Raw genomic sequence first — 27,031 nt, 5'->3', positions numbered from 1 at the left:
GTAGGTCAATTTATAGTACAATTTATAAAAGTTGACAAAATTAAATGTAAATTTTGGCTGTCTCTACTTATTCAAATTTCACACCATAAACCATCGTTTGAAATAGTTTACAATTAAATTACTATAAAATTGGCTAATTAAAATTAGTACATAAATTAATATATCAAGCTCATTACCCATAGCTAAAATAATTAGCAAGTTAGCTTCTGTGTGTGTATGTATTATTTATTTTAAATCATTCTGTGAAATGAAATTTGACTTTGCAAATTTAGTAAATAAAATGATTTCTCTATTTCGTGTACAATCAACACACAGAAGAATAATTTTATAAGTGCGTTAATTACTTACCTCCATCATAGGAAAACTGTAACAAAAATTTGTTAAAAGAACATTACAAATTGCAGAGGAATGTAATTAGGCAAATATTAAAAAATAAGATGAAATCCGACTTGCACCGGGCTTCCATAACTTTTCTAACAAGAAGTTTATAATTTATTCACGTTCATACCGTTGAAACAAGGGTTAATTGCCGTCAAACTTTTATAAATAGTCTATAGAGCTCCCCTTTCATCATAAATTTCAGAGATATTGACTGTTTCCTCAGTTACAAATTACAAACACGTTGTAAACTCATCCGTACAATGAAAAATATTTTACGGAAGCAATAATTTGTTTATCCCTTAATTGCTTTGAATTGGGGACCCTTATCCCATCCCATCCCATCTCAAGTCTGTCCTTTGAATATACTTAACAATGTTGATTAATAACACGTTGATTTCTCTGCCCCAGTTAGCAAATATTCAATTGGATAGGTTAACTAAATTACAAATTACTTGTTTATTTGTGATTTGTTGTTTGTATTTGAAATAATATTGTTATCATACACAGTATAAGTACAACACAAATATTACATCGAAATTAACAGTATAAATTTGCATCTATGCTTAAAAATCTAACTTTTCATACAAAGTTTAATTTTTGATGTTTATAGTTTTAATATGTAATTATTACATTGTTAAAATATCAGTTTTCTTAACATGTGGGTTCACGTTCGAAGGTTATAAGGCTTCCGTCAATTTATTGGATGACGTATTCAATATAGTATGGAAAATGGAAAAATATTGAGAATCTAACGTTTTATTACGAGTGAAAAGATGGCTGACGAGGGTCCGCCACTATTATTAAAGTTTAATAGGACGGCACAATATCCTCGCGAAGGCGCTACGGACCGTCTGACATAACTATTATCTACTTGGATTTTCTATTAGAGAGACAGTTGCTAGATTATTCCGTGATATCTCATAAATAAATACCCGACAGATGAATTTCATATTTCAAATTTATGTTCAACACACCCTTCTCTAATCTCGTTTGCTATTACAAAAATATTTTATAAAGCTTACAAATGTATGTATATTTGTATATTTTATTGGCCCTATAGAATTATTTCAATAAATAACAAATTGAAAGTATATGAAACATCATTTTGCAATACAGAAGTTTATTGAATTACCGCTTATTGAAATGTGTTTTTTTTTTCTGAAAATTTCCGCGCGTTTTCCTCGTCTACATTGAAATCTATTTACAGCTTGTTGGACTATAAAAATGCTTTATATTCTATAGTATGTATATTAAAAATAACTGTTAATTCAAATTAAAAATATACTTTATTGGAAATCGTATAAATTAAGTGATACTACTATTTTTTCTTAGTTATTGTAAAAGGTTGGGTTTAGGTCAATTACATTTTGTTTATTTAAAAATAATCATTCCCTACGTTATCGATACATACATCGATGAAAATAAGTAAATATATTTCGATTAAAGGTATTTCAATTAAATATATAAATGGATAAAAAAAGATATTTTTTTTCACTTAAAATACTCCAAAATTTTAGACTAAAGTACGAATTGAAGTTACAAGTTGTTGTAAATATTATTGCTTAACTCTTACAAAATAAACATATTGTTCGATTTATTATGGTTATACTTGAACCGTGGTAAAGGGTTATTTATTAAATAAACTTCATCAAGAAATATAAATAACCATATTATTCTTTTTTATATCAGAAGGTCAAATCCCGCGCGGGCCGTCCAATATTCCTGTAGAGAGAGATCCGCGTCTTCCACGTGACCGCCCTTCGCCGCCCAAAGGTGACCCAGGTAAATATTTTTATATATTGTGTACTCATATGGGCATATTTCTTTTATAAATTTCATAATTTGGAACTTTGAAACATAATTTGAAACCAAGCACCGCGCTTTGCCACGTTACCAGACCAAAAAAATGAAAATATTAAATGTTTCATTTCCTCGAATGGGAATCGAACCTATAACCTGTCACTTTTGCAGTCGCATGGTCGTGCCCTTGCGCTATGACTGTCTTTTTTATATCTATATACTAATTATTTGTATTTTTTTTTTAATTAGACATACGTTCATTTTCACACAGAGCAACATGGCCAAACGAGCTATTGACTAACAGAAAATTACATTACATTTTCAGTGCATGCATTACGAAAGGAATACGCTAGCGAAGGTGAAGGTGACAGAAGCGACTACGAGAGGAGTCAGAAGATGACTGACGCCAAGAAGAAAATTGAAGGAATCGGACCAATTACGAAGGACGGCATGCCTGTTGCACTAAGATCTGTAAGTATTGACGAATTCCGATTTTCCATAAAAATAGGATATGTATTTTTTAAAATGTTATGAAAATGCTACAACGATTGTTTATTATGAAAACTATTTCATTTGTCTCAATATAAATCGCTTAGAGTGTAAACCTGCTAAATCCATTTTTTGTTTCGTACATTTTTATACATTCCAAGTTATAAAAAAATACAAAATCGACCTTTATTTATTTTTTATAGTTACATTTAATTTCAAAATTGTAAAACCTCCTGAAATGACATAATATACTTGTATATCTACTCGTAGTTTTTTATCTCTCCCGAGATTTTGCTAATTAGGCAGTTAGCAGTTTTACACTCCAAGCCGACGATATATAAAAACCACATGACTTACCATACGTACTTTGTATGTATTTTATTTAAATTTCTTTCCATGTAAATAAGATACTTACAAATTCTGTTTCGTATACATCTAAATATCTGCCATTTTAGAAAACTTTTTTGTACGCATTTAATATAATAATATAGGTAATTTAAACAATTGAGAGCTCTCCAGCTACGAAACTTGTCAAAAATTGTACTATCACAACTAAATTATTCAATTGTTATAATATGCATATAAATTATTTGAAATAAATAGTTAAATTGATATTCAATTTATATCTAGTATAGGATAAAATTGATATTGCTTTTGGCTTAATAGTCAGTCACTCAAAAAAAATATAAAAGACACAAAAATTTTATTAAATAAGTAATAGTGAAAAGCTTACCTATTCCGAAATACCTTATAATTTTTTCTAATGTTACTTTCAGGAAGTGAAAGACCCTTCAAGATGGTACAAAAAGATGTACGACACTATACACAAAAACAAATTCGATGGTATGATAACGGAATAGTTTATAATTGTTTTATTTATTTTTTATGATTTACTCATATATATTTATTTTTTTATTTTTAAAATTTACACAATTATTTAACATTTTTTTCAGAGGATTATGTGACGATTCGATACAAAAACCGTCGAGGTGATTATTTTATATTAACAAAATTAAAACCATGCATCGGTGGCTGTCACCATATAACATTTGCTTTTCGAATTAACGTATATAACGAATATTGTTAGATAAGTTACTACGCAAATTATTTATTTATTTTTAGTTTAGCTGTTGCATAAGTTTTTACATTATATTAGAAATAAATATTTGTAACATAATGTAAAAACTTAGTAATGTATACAATATGACAAATATGTAAAAAATGTAGCTTATCAAACAATATAATTACCAAATTTCACTTTGTTTATCTACTGTCTAGAACCTGATCGAGTGTCTCTCATGTACTTTAAATTCATAAGCCAACCTGCATTTTCAGAAACAAATAACCTAGAAATTAATATATAAATTTGCCAAAAAGTACAAATTTAAAATGAATTTACTAACTAAACTCATCAAATTAAGCTTATGTTACAATAGTAACTGTAAGCGTCTAATAAAAATAATAATCATTCCCATAATCATTTGTTTCTACTCCTACTTAATAGTAGTCTATAACCTAAGGACAGAAAGACATTATAAATTTTATATACTATGACTGATTTTCACTATCTGAAAAGAAAATAAATTGTAACCACAAAATTTTATATGCATACACATTACAAAAAATAGAATTAATATTTGCCATAATAAAGTTCTTATTTATTTTGTCATTTTACATACAAAATTCTTAAATATGACAAAATGATTTCACTATATTATATACTTTTTTATATTATTTTTACTTTTTATTTTTATTTTCACATTCTACTTATACAAAACATATTCTAGGTGAGCCTCAACGGCCTAGCAGTAACAGATCACAATATGCCTACTTCGATCCACGATCGGGGTACCTCAGTGAACCTGAAGGCGGCCTACGGTTGACTACGAGCACGTGGAGCGACGCCTACGACAGTGACGTCACATCCGGTCCGAGGCGACGCACTGCATCTGTACAGGAGGAGAGACGATACGACGATGGGTCGCCGTACTTGCCAAATAATAAGTGAGATATTTTTAGTGTTTGTGTATTTCTTCTTATTTATATATTTTAAGAATATTTTTTAGATGTAATTGTGGGCCTGAGAGCTTTTTTAGTAGAAAAAAACTAATGATTGAATGATTTTAAGCAAAAGTGTTTGTTTAGTTTATCATGCTGATCTCAGGAAGTACGCATTCGAATGTTACATCATATTAATCTTTTCGACGTAACACACTGTTTCTAAGGAAAATCGTTAACTTACGTAAATTATTTTTATCTGTAAAGGTACAGTACATTAGCGTCAGCGAGAGCACGTCAAGAAGTATATAAAAACCAACCAGGCAGGATAGAAAACTATGTGCCAGGAAAATCTTCCGTAATTGACAAAGAAGCGAAACAGGTATATATAGGGACATATCTATATTATTTTACAACGTCGCAGAAATATTTATTTCTTATATTTATTATATTCGGGGGACTCAGGTGTCAGAAAAATAGCAGCATTTAGTAAATACAAAACAAAAAAATATAATAAGATTTTTTAAATTCGCTATCTACTGCTGTTTTATACAATTCATTTCACGTGATTGGTTAAAATTCATTCTTCATTAATCCATATAACCATTAGTTCTTATTTAAAAACTAACAGCCTGTATGAAAATTATAAATTCTCAACAAAAACAAAATTAATTTGTTTTTTTTCTAGTGGTGGGACGAGGTCATGGACATTTTTGATGGGGTACGAACTTTTTAAATTTTTTATCTGTGTACCTGTGATATAATTATTTAATTTGTATTCTAATGTGTTTTGTACCCTAAATTTGGCTTTATCTTTTCAGTTAGTTAAGGATTAATGGATATATTAACATCTGATTAAGCGGCTCAGCTAATCTTACATGCATATTTACATGTTTGTCTGTTTGTAATATAACAAAAAACTAAGAAATTGTTGAGATATAGATCTTGTAATATTCTATATTAAATAAAGTTTTTAGATATTAGTCCAAAGTTGATAAATATTGTTTGCATTACAATAAAGTCACTAGTTTTACTATAAGAGATTTCTATTAAATAAAATACACAATGGCTAGATTAAATAAAAAAAACAACAAATTGGTACTTTGAAAGTTTTTAACACTTATATTCGTTCTATTGTTAAATGCTAATATTTTATTTATAGAAGAATGGCTCCCTTTATTTTGTTAAATAAGCTGATTAAAATTTCCTTTTATAGAATGAGGACAAAAAAAACAATTTATTGGATAGGTAATTGAAATTCGTTATTATTTTGACGAAAAATACAATTTTATTTCCCGATACTCTAACATCAAATAAGCCATTTTTCTACAAATATTAGCATTCTATCACTGGTTTTATCACTGACACATACAATGCTATGTTCACATCGCTGCTTGGGCGGACACTAACAGTGGCTAGATGAGAACTCCCCCCTGCCTCCTTACTCCACATTGCTCGCTCGCGCTATACAGAAGAGTGTAAGGTTCCTAACATGTCTGCATGTTGTGGTGCCTTCCATGTGTTCATTGTTATAGTTACCATATAAATATCACAAAGCATCGTATAATTATATTTAAAAATAAATATTAGTTATTGGTGGTGGGTTCGATTCCCACTCGAGAGAATTAATTATTATTTATTAATATGTTTGTGATTCTTCACTCTGGTACTAAAGCAAAAGCGCGGTGCCAGAGCGATGCGTTCTCTTCCCCTACCCTGCTGTATGCGGGGTACAGCATAAAGCTGAAAAGAATATAAAAGAATTTTCTCATAATATTCATCCAATTCATTCCATATTATATGTTTTTAATATAATGTAGCTTAAATAAAGACAACAAATATTGATTAATAATCGACTCATATGGTACCTGTTACATTGATCAAAATTTAAAGCTTTGCACGTTTTGGTGTTTGATTATATAATATGAAAAGCTTATATATTAATTCTAAATATTTTCAAATAAGGCATTTAATATAAAACATCATGTTTATGTCATAATATGTATATAAATTTTATTTTATTTTCTCGAAAAACGTCCCTTATTTGTCGTTGTTATTTCATTTCAAAATTATTTATCTTTTAAGTTCGATGTAGTTATATTTTGCTCCATGCAAGAAACTTGTATAACTTGCTATGTATTGCACAATTGGGCTGCTTATAATAATGATATTAGTTACGAAAATACTATGAAAGCTATTCTGTTCTTTTTTTTTATTGAACAAATTTAGTTTTTATATATAACGTTTTTATTACGATTTTCTCGTTGAATTTATAAGAATGTATAAAGAAGTAACAGTACTTCAAAGCCAAATCATCAGTAACATCTGGTCTTAAATATGCCTAGTAACGTTCTGTTACCTAACATTTAATTTCTAATGTCAGTTTCTTTAAAAGCAAAAAGTGGCACGAAAGTAGGTAATTTTACGCTATGCTGAGTGGTGATGAATTTATTTAGTTGTCTTGTTTTATCTGTTATAAAGATACATTTTTATATGAATCTGTACGCAGTGTTTATCTGTCGCCTAATAAGTTTTTGTCGTTTTAAATGTATTTTAAATGTATTCTGTACCATATTTTTATAGGAAGCAGAAATTAAGGCCGTCACAAATATCTCCAATATGAATCAACAGAAATTTATTAGAAAGTGGTAAACAGGGCCTCAATTTGTTTATCTAAAGTAAATTTTCTTTTAACACTACGAAAGCATGAATAGATGTTATGCGCTCGAATGAAATGTAAAACGTTGCATTTACTGTGTTTACTTATTATAAAATTATAAGTTTCGACTTGTATTTCTTTCTTTTTGTACGCATTTTTAGAATGACAAAAGAATATTTTAATTTAATATACATATATAATTTAATTTGCATTTAATTTGCATTTAATTTCTTTTGCAGCAAAATGAATCGGGTACACAATCACAATCTCAAGCTTCACCGAAGGAAAAGAAAGACCTTACATCAGCAATTCTATCCAAATCTAATATGGCAAGGTATTATCAGCTTTTCATTTCAACCCATATATGAGCACAGAGAACGAGTTTCCAGAATATATTCTTAGATTCAAGACATTGCGTATAAAATGGTAAAACTCAAAAGCTTTGGATGGTTTTAAGTTCCCGACCCCGTTGATGGGAGAACTGAGCCCACAATCATCACGTTTACGGCGTTGTATTTAATAGAAACTCCACTATCAATATATTTATTTTTTTTAATTATGAAGTAGGCTGTTACTTTTATTGTATTATTAATAGTAATGATTAATCCAACAGAGCGTTAAAAGAATCAGGCTACGAATCCGACTCGACGTTAATATTCCGGCGACGGGAAGACACAGAAGCACCACTCTCACCGGCTGAGCGGCGAGCAGCTTACCGCGACCTCCAAGCTGGAGGGGAACCTCCAATACGCGGGTTCAGGTCACCAGCGCCACCTAGAACGGGTAAGTGAAAATCGATGTCAAAACGCTGCAAATATTTATTTTAAATTGACATTAAAAATCTATTTTATTTAGAATTTTAATATTTAAATGAAATAACGGATAAACAAAGATATATTTTCATAAAGTTAATGTTTTTATACATATTTTTTATCTTAAATAATAATTTTATCGTTCATAGCTCTAATTAACTTATATGATTAGTTTTTTTGAATAAAGATTAGTTACATTTTATTTTTTATATTATATTACACTTATTAATGAATTGAGGAACTTACGTACTATTAAGGCATGATTATTGGTTGCGGGCGTACTATTAGCTAAAATGAGAATATTAAATTAATACTAATACAATTTAACAAAGCGAAAGCTATTTGCCTTTCCTTGTAGAAATTTCTATTATTATAGAGATTTCAAACCGATCTGCATAGTATTATATGAAATCTAAGTCAAGGTCACTATAAAAGCCTATGTATAACTCGTATTATTTACTATTGGAGCTATTGTTAAACAAGGCCATAGTATAATGACAATGTGGGATGCTCTCTAACCGCCATCACATTAGTTATTATCCTCAATCACTGCAGGTAAGTTTTATTTATTTTGCATGGCTCTAAATAAAAAGCAATAACAATGGTGCTGGTGCGTCGATGACTGCATTAAAAGGTAAAATAGTTATGCATGATTTAAGATAGACTCCAAAATTAAACATACACTTAGGTATTGTCCACGTATTTAAATCTGGCACGTTTGTTACCACGATTAGTGTTAGTGTAAAATGCTTTACACAGTTTCCTTTATAACAGGAGCACAAACAACACGTTTTATTCACGTCTAACGAAAATTGAGAAGATGAGTCATTCAGCAAAGATTGAAATTCCACAGATGAATCAGAAATTGAATATATACCTATATCGTCTACCTTGACAAAGATACGAGTACATAAAAAAACACCTCAACTCCATGAAGTGATTTGTTATCCTGTCACTAGTATGAATAAATCAATGAATATAATGAATGAACATCCACCAATACCGCCGAGAAGAATATCATCTAAAAACAGTCGCACACTTCAATTAGTTGCATCTAAAAGATATGCATCGGTCTCTCCGCAAAGGCAAACTTTTGAGAAATCTAATGTGGAATTTCTAAAAGACAAAATAAGTCACAAATTAAAACGTCAAAACACTCATATTATAATAAAAAAAAAATCAACCATGAATACTACTCGAGCAGTCTCTACCTCTGCACCTCCACCTTTAAACAGGAACAAAAATACTGGTATTTTGACAAAGAATACAAAACAAACCACTATAAATACTCCTAAAACCTGTGGAACTAGTAGTTTTAGTTCACCTAGAAGAACAATGTTACCTATAAATTATCCTCATTCAGAACGAAATTGGAATGAAACCTCCTCTTCATCTACTTTGATCCCTGGTGGCGCAGGCAGAAAAACACCTATAACAAGTATATTAGATAAAGTGACTCCCTTAGATAGACTCTGGAGTTCTCAAAAACGAAATGAACGTATTGATCCTTCTAAAATAAAACCTAAAAGTGTTTTGAAAAGTACCAATGTACTTTCTAAAAGTATTACTACAAAGGAACCGATTACACCGAATACAAAATCAAGTAATATATTGCATAAAAGTAGGGATATGATGCGTACATCAGATAAAATGAAAAAAATGAAATTATGTAGCCAGACAGCTAAGTCTACTCCATGTTTAATGAAATTAGCAAATAAACCAGCAAAATCTTTACATTCAATATCGAACATATCAAAATCCTCTCTTCATTTACCATCAAAAACGAAAAACCAAAATCAAATAAAAACAGCAACCATAGCAAACTTAAAGACAAAAAAATCTTCAGATAATATTTTGATAAAGCCTCCTATGGAATTTAAAAGTGAGCAAAATAGTAAAAGAACAAAAAATTTACACAAAAATAGCACTATGAAATTACAGTGTAAAAAAAGCTCTGATAAAAACCAACATAAAAAATCACTTCAAGGAGTAGAAAGTAGACAGCAATTTGGAGAAGTTATAGACGAATTATCTAACTTTGGTTCAGATGAATATTTAGAAAAATATGATAAGGAAATAAAAAAAGCTCGAAGTGCTATTATGTCGGACTCTTTTTTTCAAAATCTATTTTTAAAAAAACCTTGCACAAAAATGATTGATGAGATAATAGATAAAAATTCATTGAATACTGTTCAACAGAAAGCTAAATTCTTTCAAACTTTCCCAGAAAGTAATTTAAATAGTACTGCTTCTATAAATACATATTTAATTCACCGTAAGCCTGTCTCACTGTCACGTTTTAAAATGTGGGACAGACAACTAAGTCCCATATATATACAAAGCTCAAGATCTATTTCATGGCCAGGAAAGATGGATGGTAAAATTCGACGCTTTGATAGTTTGCTTAAGGGTGATAGTGAATTCGGGTCAATATCTTCATTGGCAACGTCAAGAAGTAAAAGTGAACCTCCATGTAACAGATTGTATTTTTCTCAAACATCACGACCTGTGTCTCCTACAGTAATATTTCATAAGAAACGGGAACACACTTTAGAAAGAAGCCCAGAAGATCTAAATAAATTGTCCGTTTTGCAATCTAAAAGTATATCACCAAAATTAATGTATAAATTTGATCGAGCGAAAGAAGCAAAGTATACTTCACCACCAAAAATAATATTTGAAACTTTATCTAATACTACTGAAAAAAATCTTGATATTCTATACTTTTCTCAAACTTCACGTCCTGTTTCACCTAAAGTAATTGAAAAAAGATCAATCAGTAGAAGTTTATCTCCGTTATCAATTAGATCACCATCGTATCGACGCATCCATAATGCAAGAACGCATTCAAAATTGGAAACTATAAAGAAAGGACCAAGAACACGTAGTGCAGATGATGTTGAACATCATTTACCCCAAAGAAATATTCCTACTAGAACTAAAAGTGATTCAAACATAAGCGACCCCGAATATGATGAATATATTCGTGATATTCAAAATGTGAAAGGTAGATCGGAAAGATTTCGAGAGCTTAATCGATATTACGCATATTTAGAGCGAGTTGCTGAATTAGAAAAAGCAACATCAAGTAGAAATCTATGTTGTAGAAAAAAAGATGAAGAAATTATTGATTTCGATCGTTGGAAGAAAATCCGTACAATAGAAAGGGCAGAAGAAGAACTTAATAATTTATATACAAAACTTAAACGAGCTCAAGATGAAGATGATATCCTTTTTTATCCCAAAGACGTCAACGATATTAGATGGAATTTCAACAGGGAAAGAGGCTTAAGAACAAAAGAAAAGTCAGTAGAGGACTTAAAAGAAGAATGGCAGCAAAAAAACTCGCATGATATAAGTGAAATCGATCAACATCCATGTAAAGATATTTACAAGCCTTTGTGGAGAGGAATGAGTGTTGCAGAAACAGCTACTAATATAAATAAGAAAAATGAGATAGATAAAAATATTCCTAAAGGTACTCACAGGCCTACAGTTAAAACATTAGTGCAACAAGATTCTTTATCTGAATTAAGAAAAAAAATTGGGATTGGTAATCGTTTATGGAGCAGTTTGTCAATGGATCAGGTAAATGCATTAAAAAATCAACTTAATGCAATATATAGCAAGGAATCTGAATATAAATTAGCTAAAGAACAAGAAAAATATACAATCGAAGTAAAGAATTCTAAAAATGATATTAATCCTACACTTCATGTAAGATGTAGCTCGCTAATTACACCCAGATCAATGATACGTGAATCAGATTTAAATAAGTCTGAATCGATAGCAGCTATAAATATACCTTTAGGTTCAGAAAAAGAACTAAAAAACAATGTCAATAAGCTACAAATGTCTCTAAGTGAAAATGAAAAAAAGAAGATATCTCAATCTCTTAGCAAAGAGATTTTAAATAGAATAAATAAATTTGATGCCCCACCTGAAGTAAAAAATCAAAATACCTCGGAGTATCAAATAAATAATGCAAAGTATGAAGATAATAATACTAATATGAAGATAGTTGAGGCAGATAAACAATTACAGGATGAGAAGAGTCGACATATCGTTTATCCACCTCAAAAAAATCTTACACCAAATCAATCTGCTAGTGAAACAGAAACTGGAAGTTCTGATATATCCGGAAAAACTGTAATTTATATAGGTCCCAAAAAAGAAGTACAAAAAAAAGTTGAATATTTTGAATCTGTAAAAGAAGAAAAAAAACAACCAAATATTTTTTATCATGTTAAGGATAAGTCAGACGAAAAATGTACAACAAAAGAAATAAATAAAGTTTCTACTTTAAATGAATGCAAAATAGAAAAAAATAAAATATTTCAGTCGCAGTCGTGTGCAAATATTAAAGAATTATTTGGTGAAACTGAAAAGAATAAATTTTTATCGTTACCCTACAAGTCCGACCTATACTCCAGATCACCTTCGCCAATATCGGAAGTGTACGTAAACGATCGGAGAACACCTGACACGCTAAGGTTTTCCAGTGACGAGACGATCTGGCGTAGTCGGAGCCCGTCCCCCGATCCGGACCGTTACTGGCGGGCTTACCTTAAACTGGCACGCGAGGGGGAAGTTCGCCGCCTTGCACGGCGCTTCGATTCACCCTCTGCAGCGGGCGCAGTACTCCGACGTTTTCGTAGTGATCCAGAAATAATACGAAACGATATTAGAAAAGACTGGCCCTCTACTGAAAGGGCCTCACGAAAAGAAAAATGTAAAGCTTTATTACCAGTGGCTCGCATGCCACTCCGTCCTAATAATCGATATATGCCGCATATTGATGTCATATCAAAGCTAGCTGCACTTCACAAACGCAATCCAACACGATCTCGATCCGCGGAAGAGGCTTTAGAATGTCGACCTGGAGAAGTAGAACGCATTCGTCGCCGTTTCGAAGCTATGTCACTTCTAGGCCAAATATACACGTCAGCCCCTGATGTCAGTGAACTTCAAAATATTGCATCATATTTGAAGGGACCGTGGGTCGCTCATCGATATCCAAAACCTGAAGATAATGATAAACCAATAGCAGATTTTACCAGCTCGGTTAGAGGTCGCATCAGTCCCGTCAAGAAAAATAAAACACAAAGTAATCAAGATACAGTAAAGTTAAACTCCATACTCAAAAACGAATCCTTAGCAAAACAAACATTCGATCCGTCGGCCCATAGGCCGGCCAGCCGATATGAACCTCCTCGCACGCCACCCCGGCCTCCGCTGGCGTCGTGGCCTCACCGACTAGCGCCCTATGTCACGTCATCGCGACACACAGTTACCTTTCAAGGTTAATATTTTTATTCTATTATGCCAGATTTATTATACGTTTATTCTTGGAGTTACTCGAAAAAAAAATATTTAAGATTCATTGATTTTCGTAAAAAGTACACCGATTCAATTCATTACACATAATGTAAATATTAAATTGAATTACATATAAATTAATAATTTTATTAAAATAATCATGAAAAGGTGTATACGAATATCAATTTATCTGTTTCAAAGCCATTAGACTTATTTAGTTATTCGTTCTTGATTTTTATGTTTTATTATATCCTGATAGAGTCCGACTCAGCTCCAGAGCCTCCGCGTCGAACCTCACACGGCAGTTTTTCCGATTCAGGCAAGTAGCTGTGTGGAAATAAGAATTCAACTCAAATTATGTGTTTATATTGTGTAAATACGCTAAAATGATTGAACGTTATAAATATGTATGTATTTGTACGAACAATTAAACGTAGCAAATTTATTTAATTAATTGTTTTCTAAGACTGAAAGTAAGATATCTAAAATAATATGTATGTTTTTAAGCTTAACGCTGAATGCCCGATATAGCAGGGTAGGCAGAGGGAACCTTGTTTTAAGATATTTCATTTCTCAGTATCCGTTTAATTTTCGAGATATTACTTGATGATTAACGAAACTATTCGCCGCACTTCGTTTTCTCACTTGAGCGCGGAAATGAAATAATTAATTGGCCTGAGTGGAAATTGAACTTACAACCGTCGTGTTTACACCGAAAACTGTGTCTCTGCGCCACTACGAAGTATATAACAATAACTATATTAATATAATTGTTATGTACTATAATCTAGTGTAATTATTCTATAATTGTTTTTTAACGTTGCGTAACATCAGGTTGTATAAAGTAAACAATTGAAAGTGACTGGAATATAATTTCTTATTGAAAACTATTTAAATGATATATTTTTGGTAAAACATAATTGATCTTGAAGTTGGTCCGTCGTGTCGTACACTATTTGCAATTTTAAAGGTCGGCCAGATATTTACGTCACTTAATTTGATTGAGCCAAAACCAGTTCGAACAGTTTTTATTTCATTGTAAATAGTATCTTACTCTCCTTGCTTCGAAACGCTGCCTTCTTTGTTATGTGTTATTTGTTACTTCAGTATATATAAGTGCGAAAGTATTATTGCGTGAAATCGATACGGCTCAATTAATCAACAAGTTTATCATCGTACAGGCTGATAAACTATCTTATCGTTAGTTTAGTTTTGTGCAAAGTGCCATGAACAAAAGTCGAACATTTACTAAGAGGTTTTATTAGTTTTTTTTATACAAAATGAAAAAATATCATTCAAGTGAAACAATTTTAAGTGAAAGTGGCTGGAGTAGTAGAAATTCAGAAATATTTTTAAACGATGAAGACTTGCATTACTCTAATATTCCTATATCAGGAAGTATGTCGAAATCCCTAAGGGCGTTAAAGACGTATGTAAAGAAAAATATTTTTTACGACGAAAGTGAAGATATAGAAGAAAATCGAAATGACAGTGCATTTTTTTCTAAAGAAACAAGTCCTAACAAGTCTATATCTAAAAGTGACCCAGATAGTTTAAACAGTAATATCTCTGAACAAAATATAAATAACAAACTACAACTATCATTAAACAGTGATCAATCTTTGAACATAACAAATGACCCAGCTACATTAACTGACGACGATAAATTTAATAAATTATTAGAAAACTACAATATAAAAGATACTACTGACATTTTAATGTTGACAAATGAAAATGATGATGAAAGTCTAAATTTCATTGAAGTAAATTTAGTTAAGAATATTGACGAAAAAAATATAATAACAGAAAATACTGAACATGTGGATATCATACCAATCGAGACGCTCAAACATACACAAAATGAGACTACCATTTCAAACCCTACTGTCACAGAAATACAAGTATCCAATACAAATAAAATTAATAGAGTAATACCTCCCGTTGCGCCCAAACGTACCACTTCAAAAAGCCAGGCTGATTATCGCGACATAAATGTTAGCACAAAAATAAATCACAGTAATGTAAAGAAAAAATTAATCTTCCCAGTTAGTAGTGATAATTTGACAGAAAAAAGTCCTAAACAGCATCTAGAAAAATATGAAATGAAAATATCACAAAATATGAAAAACAATAAAGGATCCATAAATGAGGGCATAAAACCAGATAAATATTCTTCATTAAGCCTAAGTAAAAATAAACAGGTTAAGGAAGATTTTTATCCTGACGTTACTCTCAGGACCAACAGCTTGAATTCACATAACAATAACCGGCATACTATCCATGAGTTTACAAACTGGGGGAATAGAACCGATATTTATCCCGACGTTTATGCGCCTTTACCATATAGTAAGTTTTTCAATAATAAAAAAAAGTATAAAATAGTAATAGTAGTTATACTGAAAGTCTAGTATAAATTATTAAAAAAATATTTTCTATTCATAATACATAAATTCTGCTAAAAAAGTGTTATGTTCTGTTTCTTATTTTATAAAAAAAAAGTGTCTGTCAATTTGTTTTGGCGGGTTCTTTTTGGCGGGAGACGTCGATGAAAGTGCATCTGGTAGCCCGGCGACAGTCGTCGCGTCGTTGACAGACGGACCGGCTGATCTGCCGTCTCCAAAATCGTAAAATAGTTTTTGTCAGTGTCTTTGAATGGTGACTTCGAAATGGGTATATTAAAACAAATAAAGAAAATTGCAACTTTGGGTATGATTTAATATAATATCATTTCTATTAACGATATTTTATAATATATTTTTTTTTGTATTATATTATACATCAAGTATTTTTATAATTTTTGGACATTTGATTTTTTTTAAATTCTTAGCAATTCCTTGCAGTAAATTTTTAATACGTGTATTAATATTAAAAATGAAACTTAGTATCAGTAACCGGTAGTTGCGTTATTAAGTGACTGATTACAAAACGGCAAGAGATGTCGTTTCGTAATGAAATACCGATAAAGTTGCAAAATTAAGATCACTTTTAATGTAATAAAACCTAGGCTTAACTTACTGTTACAAATTAACTTGTAATAATTACTAGAAATTAATCATACAATTTATTTCACTATAAAATATATATTTTTTTAAATAAGTTTCTATTTTTTAATGGGAAAGTTATTACAGCTTTTCCAGTCACGTACTAATAAAATAGAAATCTTTCCCGCAGTAAACTATCGAATAAGCTTAAGCATTAAGGCACAAGCTTAAATAAGTTTACTTTCCTACATTATATGTAAGTAGTGTCGAACAAAAACATAATGTATTGGAGAAGAAACTAATAAGTACTCCATGCAATCAACGTGCGGGTGTCGTACCCATCGCCTTGCAGCGTGAGGAACTCAGAGCATTTTGTGCTTGACTCGCAAGCTCTGCTAGAAAATAGTAAAATATAATTTATAGTTTAAAAAATAAGTGCCTTTTCCATTTTCATTATATTTTATATATTATTTATTTTTTAAGTAGAATGACTGATTTGAGAACTTCATCATACGTCACCCCATTCTGTTGTTTTTAAGTGCGTAATTTCAAAGAAAATTCAACGTTGCGGTCAATAATGGTACTAAAAATATTTACCAATATATTTAATAACAAATATATTTTCAATTCAGTATTTATAAGCTATATTGTCACAATTATACTTTTATTGTAATTATTCAGTACTAGTGGGGCTTATCATTTAAATAATGAGTATATAATGACATATAAATTATTTTTTTATAGTAAAAAATATGTGAACATAAAACACAAAAGTGCTTATCATTTTTGACTCATTTAAAAACTATTTTATCATGTATCGCTCTATGTAAAGAATCAAAACGTAATTCTCATTCTGTTATCATACGCGGAATCCGGAATGAACGCCTAAGCATGTATGTATATGTATGTATGGTACAATAATACCTTTTACAGAAGCTTGTTTCGATGGTAGAACACGGAGGTACACGCGTGTTTACACGGAGGCAAGGCGCGTGCCGCGAATGCCTATTAAGTGAAAGTTAACGAGCGATTTGCGACCACAAAGGGCTTTCATTTTTAACGCGTTTTCCACCATGCGAATAATATTTGGATTTTCTATTATATGTCGGTATTATTAATACCTACAATTTTTCCTTTCCTCCAAGGTTTAAGAAATCAGAAATCTTTTATATTTGAGATACTATGAAAGGTATTGAGTTAGCATAAAAATGGGTTCTCAAACTTGCCACCTTAAAAATTTGCCGACCTAGACTCTAGCCTACTCAGCCTACTGGTAAATCCGCTGTGCTAACATCTACGGACCTAAAGAAATGTAATTTGACTAGAAAAGTACAAATTGATATCTATTTACAAACGAACCTGATGGTACCTGTGATGCTGTTTTTTTCTTTGTATGTTTCGGTCTGCTTACATATGATGGATTATATTATAAACCGTCAATGTACTTCGGTTTTGATTTATTAGTGCGTTAATAGTGTTGTAACCAACATTTACTAGTCTCTGTTTTATCTATATAAAAAATATATAGATAAAACATAGACCAGTGGTCCATAAAATTAAATAATTAATTTGATGTAAAAAACCATATAAATTGAATAACTCTAACCGGTTTCCGTTTGGTGTTACGTATCATCATATAACAAACGCCAAAATATTAGCTATTATACCATCTTACAACATAACCTGTTATGATATGTACTACCGGCACTTTCACTTACATTTCTATGTATAAAATATAAATCATTGGTGTTAATATTATCATTTTTTTTACTTGAAACTTGTAAAAAATTGTAAACATTAATTATTAATATTAAATGTGCTTAATAATTACGTGTTACATTAACTTTTATATGTTTTCTTGTCAAATTGTGTTAAAAGAATTTAAATTAATATATGACTGTATCTAATGAATGCGTTATTAAATTTAAATTAAATCAGCTTCACGCTGTATCTCGCACTCAGCAGGGTAGCAGAAGGAACCTAGTGTTAAGACACTCCGTTCCCCACTATCTGGCTAATTCTGGAGGCATTGGGGGTGCTTGACACCGGAGCAAAAAAAAAATATTTCAGTTCCTCGAGTGGGGATCGAACCCACAACCGTCGCGTTACAGTCACACCCTTGTGCCGCTGCGCCACGACGGCAAGTATATATGTTTTAGGGGAAGCTAGTAAATGTGATTAATATAATTTATTTTGAAATAGAATCGCCAAGCCGACGCTACGTGGAGAGCGACGTGAACATCCACTACCGGTGTCCGGTGCGACACGACCCCTTACCGCTCGTTCCCGAAAGGGAACTGGCGCGGCAGCAGGCGGAGCATATGAAACGACTCTATAGGGAACAGCGAAGGAATAAATATTTACAGGTAAATAAATAGCTAAATTTAATATTTTTTTTTAGGTAAATATGTACTTTTATTTATATTACTTTACTGGCAGAATTAAAATACATTTTTTTGATTAAATATTGAAATAATATAACATTTAATTGACTCTTTTCTTAATTGTTATATTAACTAATGAAATTCAACTTTTCCCATAGTAGGTAGACGTGCGTTAACTAACTCATACAATTTTATATTGAGCTGTTTCGTAATCTTGCTTAATATTCCGACGCTTGCGCAAAAATACGAAATAATGTATTAAACTAGCGTTACGCCCTGTCCTGACTTCTGTTTAGTATTTTGTGTTTAAAAAAATACAGTTATAAAACGTACTTTTTTTATTTATATAATGGATTCTAAAAAGTCACATATATAGCTTTTTTATGCCTGAAATAATTGAAAAATAATTATGTTTTATCCTCGATTTAAAAATATCATTCCGAAGGGCCCATCAAAATAGTTTGTAGATGTTCTTGTAAACAGTACTCTTTATCAATACAGATAAGAATAGAATCTTAATGACAGTCAGAATCAAAATTTATATCTTAATGTCCCAATTAATTTACATCTAGGTAAAAAGTGTTACTAAAAAGGACATAATACACGTATAGATATAAAATTGCATTTAAATATGCAACGTTAGTTACTGAGTGAGTATTAATTTACTTTATTTTAAAGCGAGTTTGGTGGTTGGTAGTTGGTAATTAGCTTGTCAGACAACGTAGATCTACGGAATGCTAATCACTTCACCGCAGACTACACGCGATTTAATCAATACTTTGCCTCTACTAAAGCAAAGGTATTAAAAATACTTACGTTCCCACATACCTGTATGCTCTATAATATTAAAAACTCTTTTTCTTCTTCGTCTTCCTTCTTTTCCCTTTTGGGGTCGACCCTCCTTGTATTCTGGTGCCAAGTCAGACGATCTTGGTTTAGCCTTTTCCATACACATTGTTACATTACAAGGAGGAGATTTTGACTATGTCTAAGTATATAATATTAAAAAAACTACTAAAAAATATGAAAGATTAATTTTTTCCCGCTATTATAAATTGTTATGCTCATTTTTGAATTTAGAACGAAAACCATTTAGCTTGTCAGAAACATTGATCCTTAATAGCATAAATTACCGATTCATTACTGACATACACGCGAGTGCAGTTTGGTCGATAGCTTACTTCTCGACTGTGTATTTAAAAAAATATTATTTTTTTTTACTTTTTTTATTTATTGAGGACAACAAATGATAAGTGTATTGTAGTGTAGTGTATTACATACAATATCTGTCTTTATGCGTTATTTTGATATTATATCTACAACATTAAAAAAAATGATAAATATCTAAATTATACATTTATTCATGACGGCAGTCGTGCCGTAGGGGCACTAGCGTGTGACTGTAAACACAACAGGTTGTGAGTTCGATTCCCATTCAGGGAAGTTAAATATTTAATATTTTCATTTCCTCGCTTTTCCTCGCAAAACGAGCGATGAGATTAGATTAGATTCCCAGGTTCCCTCTGCCTACTCTACTATGTGCTTACACCGTGAAACTAACAAAAATAATTAAAATAAAAAAATATTGTTATTTACATAAAACAGCATATCTATTTGTATTACACTTTTCAAATGAATGAAAACGAGTTACAATAATAGATACAATTTAAATCCAGTTAAAACATAACTGTAGGTATCACATAACAAGATAGTAAGGCTCTATGCATATGAAAGCAGTTTCTTAACACCTGGTTGACTCTGGTGGTTTTAATGACCATAAAGTGTGGTCATCTCTTTAGAGCCAGTTCGCGCGCGCACACCAGACCGTTACGTATTGTATTGTGGACAGTGGACTTTAGTACATGTGTTTTATATATATGGGTTTTTATATATATATAAGATGCATACAACGCCGGATTTAGTGATTAAGGTGAGATTATAATGTTTTTTCTAATGTCTGTGTGTTTGTTAGTTAATTGTTAATTGGGTTGGTACGGAGAAAGGTGTAATTTCATTAGATAGTTTTAATTTTGGTGGTCATCTTGTGTTTATTTATGTTTAGAAGGTTTAGACCTTGTTGAACTGAATATTTTTTTAACGTTATATTCAAAAAAATTTTTTTTAATATAGATATAAATATTATGTTCGCGCGAGAATAACAAGTGAATAAGAAAAAACATATAGTAAACAAACAGATTATCGTTAACTTAATTAAAGAATACCGGCGCGAGTACGTACGTACAAAACTTACTTTGTATTTATCTCTAGATTTATGTTCTGCAATTGACTAACTGAGATGAAAAAGTGTTACAAATATTTTTTTTACGGTTTGGCGCGAAATCGAGCGCAAAGACCACTTTCACTCAAGGGCTTGGCAATCTTTATGTAATGGTAGTTCACTTTTCTACGGAATTATCTGAACATCTAATCTTTTTTTAAGTCGTTTAAGTACGATTTTCTTTACATAAGTATAATATAAGTAAGTAAATGCTTAGTAATACGCGTGTTGGTTACACCGAATTGTCACCTGGATGATAGTGGGTGCGGTTCTCACCCGAGGAAAATATTGTTGTGATAAATATAATATTTTATCTACACTTATGCATAGAATTAAAAACATAAAACATCTTTTAAAATGAAAAAAATATGTATACCTCCTATAAGTATGTATAGTACGTGAGGCGTAAGCAGAGCTTTGCATTTGTGTGAGTAATCAAAAAGTAGAGCCCGAAAAAATATTTAAAAATAAAATTTAATATTAAGCATCAATAAAACTAATATAATTATAATAAATAGAGGCCAAGACGAGCGGGGTTGAGGTCTGCCACTCAAAAAGTTGTTCTTGTCAATTCAAAATAAAGTAAATGCCGCGCTAAACCCGAACTAACATCAATTATACAACGAGGAACTGCAATTAATTACGAACAGGGAATACCACAGCTAATTTAACCTTAATGTAACCTAAGTATCGGATAATGATAACCTTATAACATATCTAACATTCCAATTGGTTTTACATTATATGATAAACAAGACCACCTAGAAATATTAATAAATACCTGATAATATATTTGCACCTACCTTCTAGTGTTGTAATATATCAAAGAGCTGGACCTTGAACTTCGCATTCCATCGTAACTTAAAGTACAATAGTAGGTCCACATCAACATTCCATTTATTTGGTCCGCATTTGTGAGCTCTATGTGAAAAAGAATAACGATTTAAGAATCTCGATATGTTAAATACGTTATTTTAATATAAATATCTTAAAATATTATGGATTAAATGGTCTTATAAGCAATAAAACTTGTTATTATTATCTATTTAAAATGTAAATTATATTGTATAGTAAACCTCTGGATATAATAAAAAAATAATACTTAATAAATATCGAAGCCTAACTCATTGTCACTTACAGGAAAATGATATCAGTCCCGCTGAAATCGAAGCTTTTGATGCGTCAATCAAGGTGATAAGTAAAAGATATGTGAATGACGAGTGGTTTTAATTAACACTTCCGCATTTAAGTTAACCAGGAACATGCTGTATCATAATTGGCTGATATCATCACAAAATTTCTCATTATTTAAAACTTTCTTCAAAATTCTTTTTGGTTTTATATTTATTAAAAAAAAAAATGTTCCTTGTGGATGAGATGTCGCATATTAATAAGGAAAATCTTATAAGCTTCAATATATTTTTGATTAATATAATTTCTTTTTCAGTACAGAATAATAGATAGGTGCATATTATATAAATTAATTTTTGTTTTGTTAAAATTACAGGAACTGCAGGATATGCAGAATAGGCGTCACCAAGACAACTTCATGCCATCACAAAAGACGATAGTGCCTCTAAATAGATACGACGAAGCTGAGAAAATAATAGCTAAAGCCTTATACACGTTTAACGGACAAACAGCAAGAGAACTTAGTTTTAGAAAAGGAGATATTATAAATGTCAGAAGGCAAATAGATTCTAATTGGTATGAAGGGGAGGTACATGGAAAAATTGGTTTATTCCCATATAATTATGTTGAGGTACGTATCAGTGAAAAAAAATTTTTTTCATATACATAGGTACATATCATGTAAATGTTTTACCGTAATATATTTAAAACTATAAACTCATTACAGAAAAAAAAATATTGAATTGTTATACATACTTACATTATTTTTATAAATAATAAAATATAATTAAGTAATTTTTATTTTTATTTTAGCTACTTAAAAGCGATGGTGTTCAAACCCTAAAAAAGCCGGCAGCTGTTGAAGGAAAAGCTAGAGCTAAGTTCGACTTTATCGCACAAACTAATCTTGAACTTCCGTTAAAGAAGGGTGAAGTAGTAGTCTTGACGAGGCGCATTGATCATAATTGGTGGGAGGGCAGAAATGGAAACAAAACTGGCATTTTCCCCGATAGCTATGTAACGATACTGCAGGAACCTAGTCAGAATAAACCAGGTAAGATTTATCATTTAATGTAATATCTAGTTATTTTAGCGCGTAAATTTTGATAAAGAAAACAAGACTACAATACTAATTATTTAGCTAAAATGTTCTATTTTGTATAACATTATGCATATGAATTCAGATAGGTACAAGAATTTAGTAATTGTATGTCAATTACCTTAATACTTAAAATATTATTGCGTCGCAGAAATGTTTTTTTTTTTTAATTTTTATAACTAGGGGTAGAAGCCGCAATTTGTACTATTTTAAATAAAATTAATATCTATATGTCCAAACCCTTGAACCATACAATAAAGAATATCTAACTTTACAATTTCAGAACCCCAACCAATTCTAACTACGCCGAAGCCGGTGGCGTCGCCCGCCGCGCACGGGCTCCTCAACGGCGTGGACAAGCGCAGTATGGGCGCGCACCGCTATACGCCACAACTCAACAGCCCCGCGTTGTCCAACGCACCGCCTGCCGATATACCACTGCAAGGTTCGCGCACACACACATATTTTAAGGGCGAATCGTATCGTTCTCGGTCCGATCTCAGTATGTTAAAATATTATGAGAAACATTGAGAGCATTTATCGGTTTATAGCTATAGTAGTAGTAGTAGCAGTAGGTAGTATAGCTATAGTTCCGGTCAAGTTACGGTTTCCGGTTCAGGCATATAAAAATATGCGTGATTAGACCGGATATTTACGGACCCGACTCTAGTAAGAAAAGATTGACGTCTATTAGTCTGTCATTTAGGACGCAATATGTGGAAATTGCAAGGAAAACGGAAATTTGAGGGTATTGAGAATAGATTTAATAATAAATCTGAATCACTATTCACTATAAACTTTGAAATAAGTTTCCATCCACTCAGGTTACATAACGAAGTCGACGTCGTCGCTGTCCGCGTCGGAGCGCGGCTACGGGCCGCCGACGGGCGCCGGTGTCGACCTCAACAACTCAGAGCCGCTCTACGTCGATACCAATGCGGAAGCGGTGCCGTAAGTTCATTTAAAAGTTATATAATTAATGTTTTTTATCTAAAATTTAAAGTTATATAATAATTGTGAAGACCGTCGTGACCCAGGCTAGCCCAGACCTATCTAATTAAGAAAATTGGGCAAGAATGAGAAGTTAATAATTTCACAACACGTTCTAACAAATACTCAAATTAAAAATAGCCTAAGTATAATAGCACACTCTTATTTAAAAAATATATTTCTTACTATTTTTTACTAAATAGATATTCGTAGATTTATCTTGTAACTAAATATTTTTAGATCTTTCCTTGTGTTGATAGATTCTGATTATTTATATTAGTTTATTAATATTATTATTTTATTTGAAATATTTACAGATACCGCGCTATGTATAAATATCGTCCGCAAAATCCTGATGAATTAGAATTAAATGAAGGCGATACAGTGTACGTGTTAGAAAAGTGCGACGACGGTTGGTACGTGGGTTCGAGCCAAAGGACCGGGCGATTCGGAACTTTCCCCGGTATATATATTCAATATTTAATATAGATGATTGTGTTTAATTACCATTTATTATAATTATACATATATACTTATCCATTCTATTAAAACATTTAATCAGTGGCTCTAGTATTTATTTTATTGCTACTAAACTATGTTGTTGTTTCCTCCTCAAATTAAACATAATTTTATTTATTTTCAATTGCAATTTGATTAAAAAATATATTTGTATATTTCAGGTAACTATGTGGAGCGTATTTGATAGCGCCACACGCTGCTGCGGCGCCTGCGCAGCGCCGCGCTGTGCGCACGACGCACGCGGTAGATATCTGTCCCGCTTCTACAAACGTTCTATCGCATATGTGAAAGAGAGAGCTAGATTATAGAAGTATATCCTACTTTGAAATTTGGTTATTTGTTTAACAATACGAAATTTACCTTTATTATTCATTGTGTTATTATAAAATTGAAATAAATTTGTAATTATAATTTATATAGATTATTTAAAATAAAGCTGTCTCTTTCTAATATGACACGTTAGAGCAGGATAGGTTTCAAATACAGGGCTTGAACTCCAGTCAAGATTTAAACGCCACATAAATTGGGAATTGATGTATTCTTTTTTACCGGCTTAATATTTAAAATTGGAAATCGCTGTTCCCCAATAGATCCATAAGGTCGTATAATAGATGGTAGACTTAAATGTCTTGAGATTTTGATTGTGTACTAACAATTAGGTAATAGATGTCTAAATGTTACCAAATTGTAAACCATGACTTTTGTATCCTTTTATAGCATACATGTTGTATATTAATCAATTTTGAGCTTCAGTACATACTTTTTACAAATACTATAAGTAGGAAGGGTACTTGATTAATTTGCTTTATCGTTCAGAAATGGAAAGATGTAGGTACCTTGTATACAAAAACCAACCCAAAGTTTTTTTAACGCCCAAAGAGTATTTATGGTGTTGTATAATTGTATAAAATAAAAATGTAAAGTCATTTATTAGTTATAGTTATTTATTTACGTGTGTGAGATGGAGCTCAGAGCTCTTCTTTTAAAAGTAACTTTTTAAAAGAATGTAGCCAGTCGTGACTACTAAACCTGATAGTTCATATATTTTCCCGAATATTTATAATGAAATGAATAGGTAACCTAAAATGTGTTTCGAAAATGGCATAGACAAAAGTGAAACTTTGATCTATTATAGTTCGATTTCTTTAAATTTTTCCCTTACAAATACATACAAAAATTCGATATTTTGTATGTATTGGCAGAATAACGTCACAGTTTATCGACATTTATCGATTAATAATTATATATATATATATATATATATATATATATATATATACATATAGCTAACAATAACATTTATATACACTATTCATTAGCCACCGTGTTTTATTAGTTACCGCATTAACTTAGGTGTAACGTACAAGTAAATACTCATAACTATTCAAAGATTGATGTATATAGGGCGAGTAATATATTGACAACGTTGACAATACTATTTTGTATGCTTAATTTAAAATAAGATATATCTGATATAAAGGAATTCGAATATATACTTACTTATGAGAATTGTGTAATGATAGACGTAAATGTTTAGCTTGGCTCGTTAAAGATTTTTCTAATGTTGCCTTTTATTCTATTATTATTTACCAAAGTAAAGTCCTCTCGCCCTATGTATTGCTTTATTTATAAAAAATATTTTATTTTTAACAATTATATTGTTTTAATTTTGTTAATTTATTTTTAGAGCACAAACGTTTATTTGTTGACACCGACGTGCAATGTAACATTTACTGCTATTGTTCAATGTCATCACATCTAATAATATAAACTTTCTATAAATGTCGTGTTTTTATTACCTTATTCAATACATTCATATAGAATACAAATATTGCTTTTACAATTTAAAAATGTTTAATGTGTAAATTAAAGCTTTAAAACATATGAATATTATGTAGTATATTCCAAGTTTTTTTCACTGATGGATATTTTTATTATAAAGCAAATTTAATTCAGTCAATTTGAGGCCATCGTGGCGCTCGCTGGGGCACAGGAATGTAACGCGACGGTTATAAAATAGATGTATCATCAATATTTTTATTTTTTCGCTCTCGGGAAATAGATTGTCTTAACAGTAGGTTCTCTCTCATTACCCTCCTATATGCGGAATATTTTTATTCACACTGTGAAAGAGATTTATTGTTTTTTTTTTTAATTTCAATCTATGAATAAAAAAAAACAATAATGAAAA

General features: G+C 31.0%; 1 protein-coding gene across 14 annotated transcripts in view; it reads left to right on the top strand.

Annotated features, from left to right (window-relative positions):
- Positions 1 to 26,622, top strand: part of LOC146530724 (uncharacterized) — a 125,551-nt gene extending 98,929 nt beyond the window's left edge. For 3 of the 14 annotated variants that reach the window (XM_085199396.1, XM_085199384.1, XM_085199382.1), the window contains 19 exons: positions 2,071 to 2,163; positions 2,507 to 2,652; positions 3,447 to 3,513; positions 3,624 to 3,659; positions 4,458 to 4,674; positions 4,936 to 5,050; positions 5,357 to 5,389; positions 6,081 to 6,146; positions 7,567 to 7,661; positions 7,941 to 8,110; positions 13,718 to 13,777; positions 18,642 to 18,805; positions 22,242 to 22,292; positions 22,609 to 22,863; positions 23,046 to 23,286; positions 23,615 to 23,776; positions 24,156 to 24,282; positions 24,639 to 24,784; positions 25,002 to 26,622. In XM_085199396.1, the coding sequence (XP_085055522.1) occupies positions 2,071 to 2,163; positions 2,507 to 2,652; positions 3,447 to 3,513; positions 3,624 to 3,659; positions 4,458 to 4,674; positions 4,936 to 5,050; positions 5,357 to 5,389; positions 6,081 to 6,146; positions 7,567 to 7,661; positions 7,941 to 8,110; positions 13,718 to 13,777; positions 18,642 to 18,805; positions 22,242 to 22,292; positions 22,609 to 22,863; positions 23,046 to 23,286; positions 23,615 to 23,776; positions 24,156 to 24,282; positions 24,639 to 24,784; positions 25,002 to 25,024 (2,267 nt within the window). In that variant the 3' untranslated portion in view covers positions 25,025 to 26,622. Of the gene's footprint in view, positions 1 to 2,070; positions 2,164 to 2,506; positions 2,653 to 3,446; positions 3,514 to 3,623; positions 3,660 to 4,457; positions 4,675 to 4,935; positions 5,051 to 5,356; positions 5,390 to 6,080; positions 6,147 to 7,566; positions 7,662 to 7,940; positions 8,111 to 9,092; positions 13,442 to 13,717; positions 13,778 to 18,641; positions 18,806 to 22,241; positions 22,293 to 22,608; positions 22,864 to 23,045; positions 23,287 to 23,614; positions 23,777 to 24,155; positions 24,283 to 24,638; positions 24,785 to 25,001 lie in introns of those variants that run through there. The other 11 variants (XM_085199383.1, XM_085199388.1, XM_085199386.1 and 8 more) reach the window with 11 other exon arrangements.
- Positions 26,623 to 27,031: the final 409 nt, after the last annotated feature.

This window comes from Heliconius melpomene, chromosome 16 (assembly GCF_056956725.1).
Source record: "Heliconius melpomene rosina isolate 202511_hmr_F chromosome 16, ASM5695672v1, whole genome shotgun sequence".
In the NCBI taxonomy this organism is placed as follows: Eukaryota; Metazoa; Arthropoda; class Insecta; order Lepidoptera; family Nymphalidae; genus Heliconius; species Heliconius melpomene.
The sequence above is the reverse complement of the archived record's forward strand: the minus strand, read 5'-3'. Positions and strand labels throughout refer to the sequence as shown.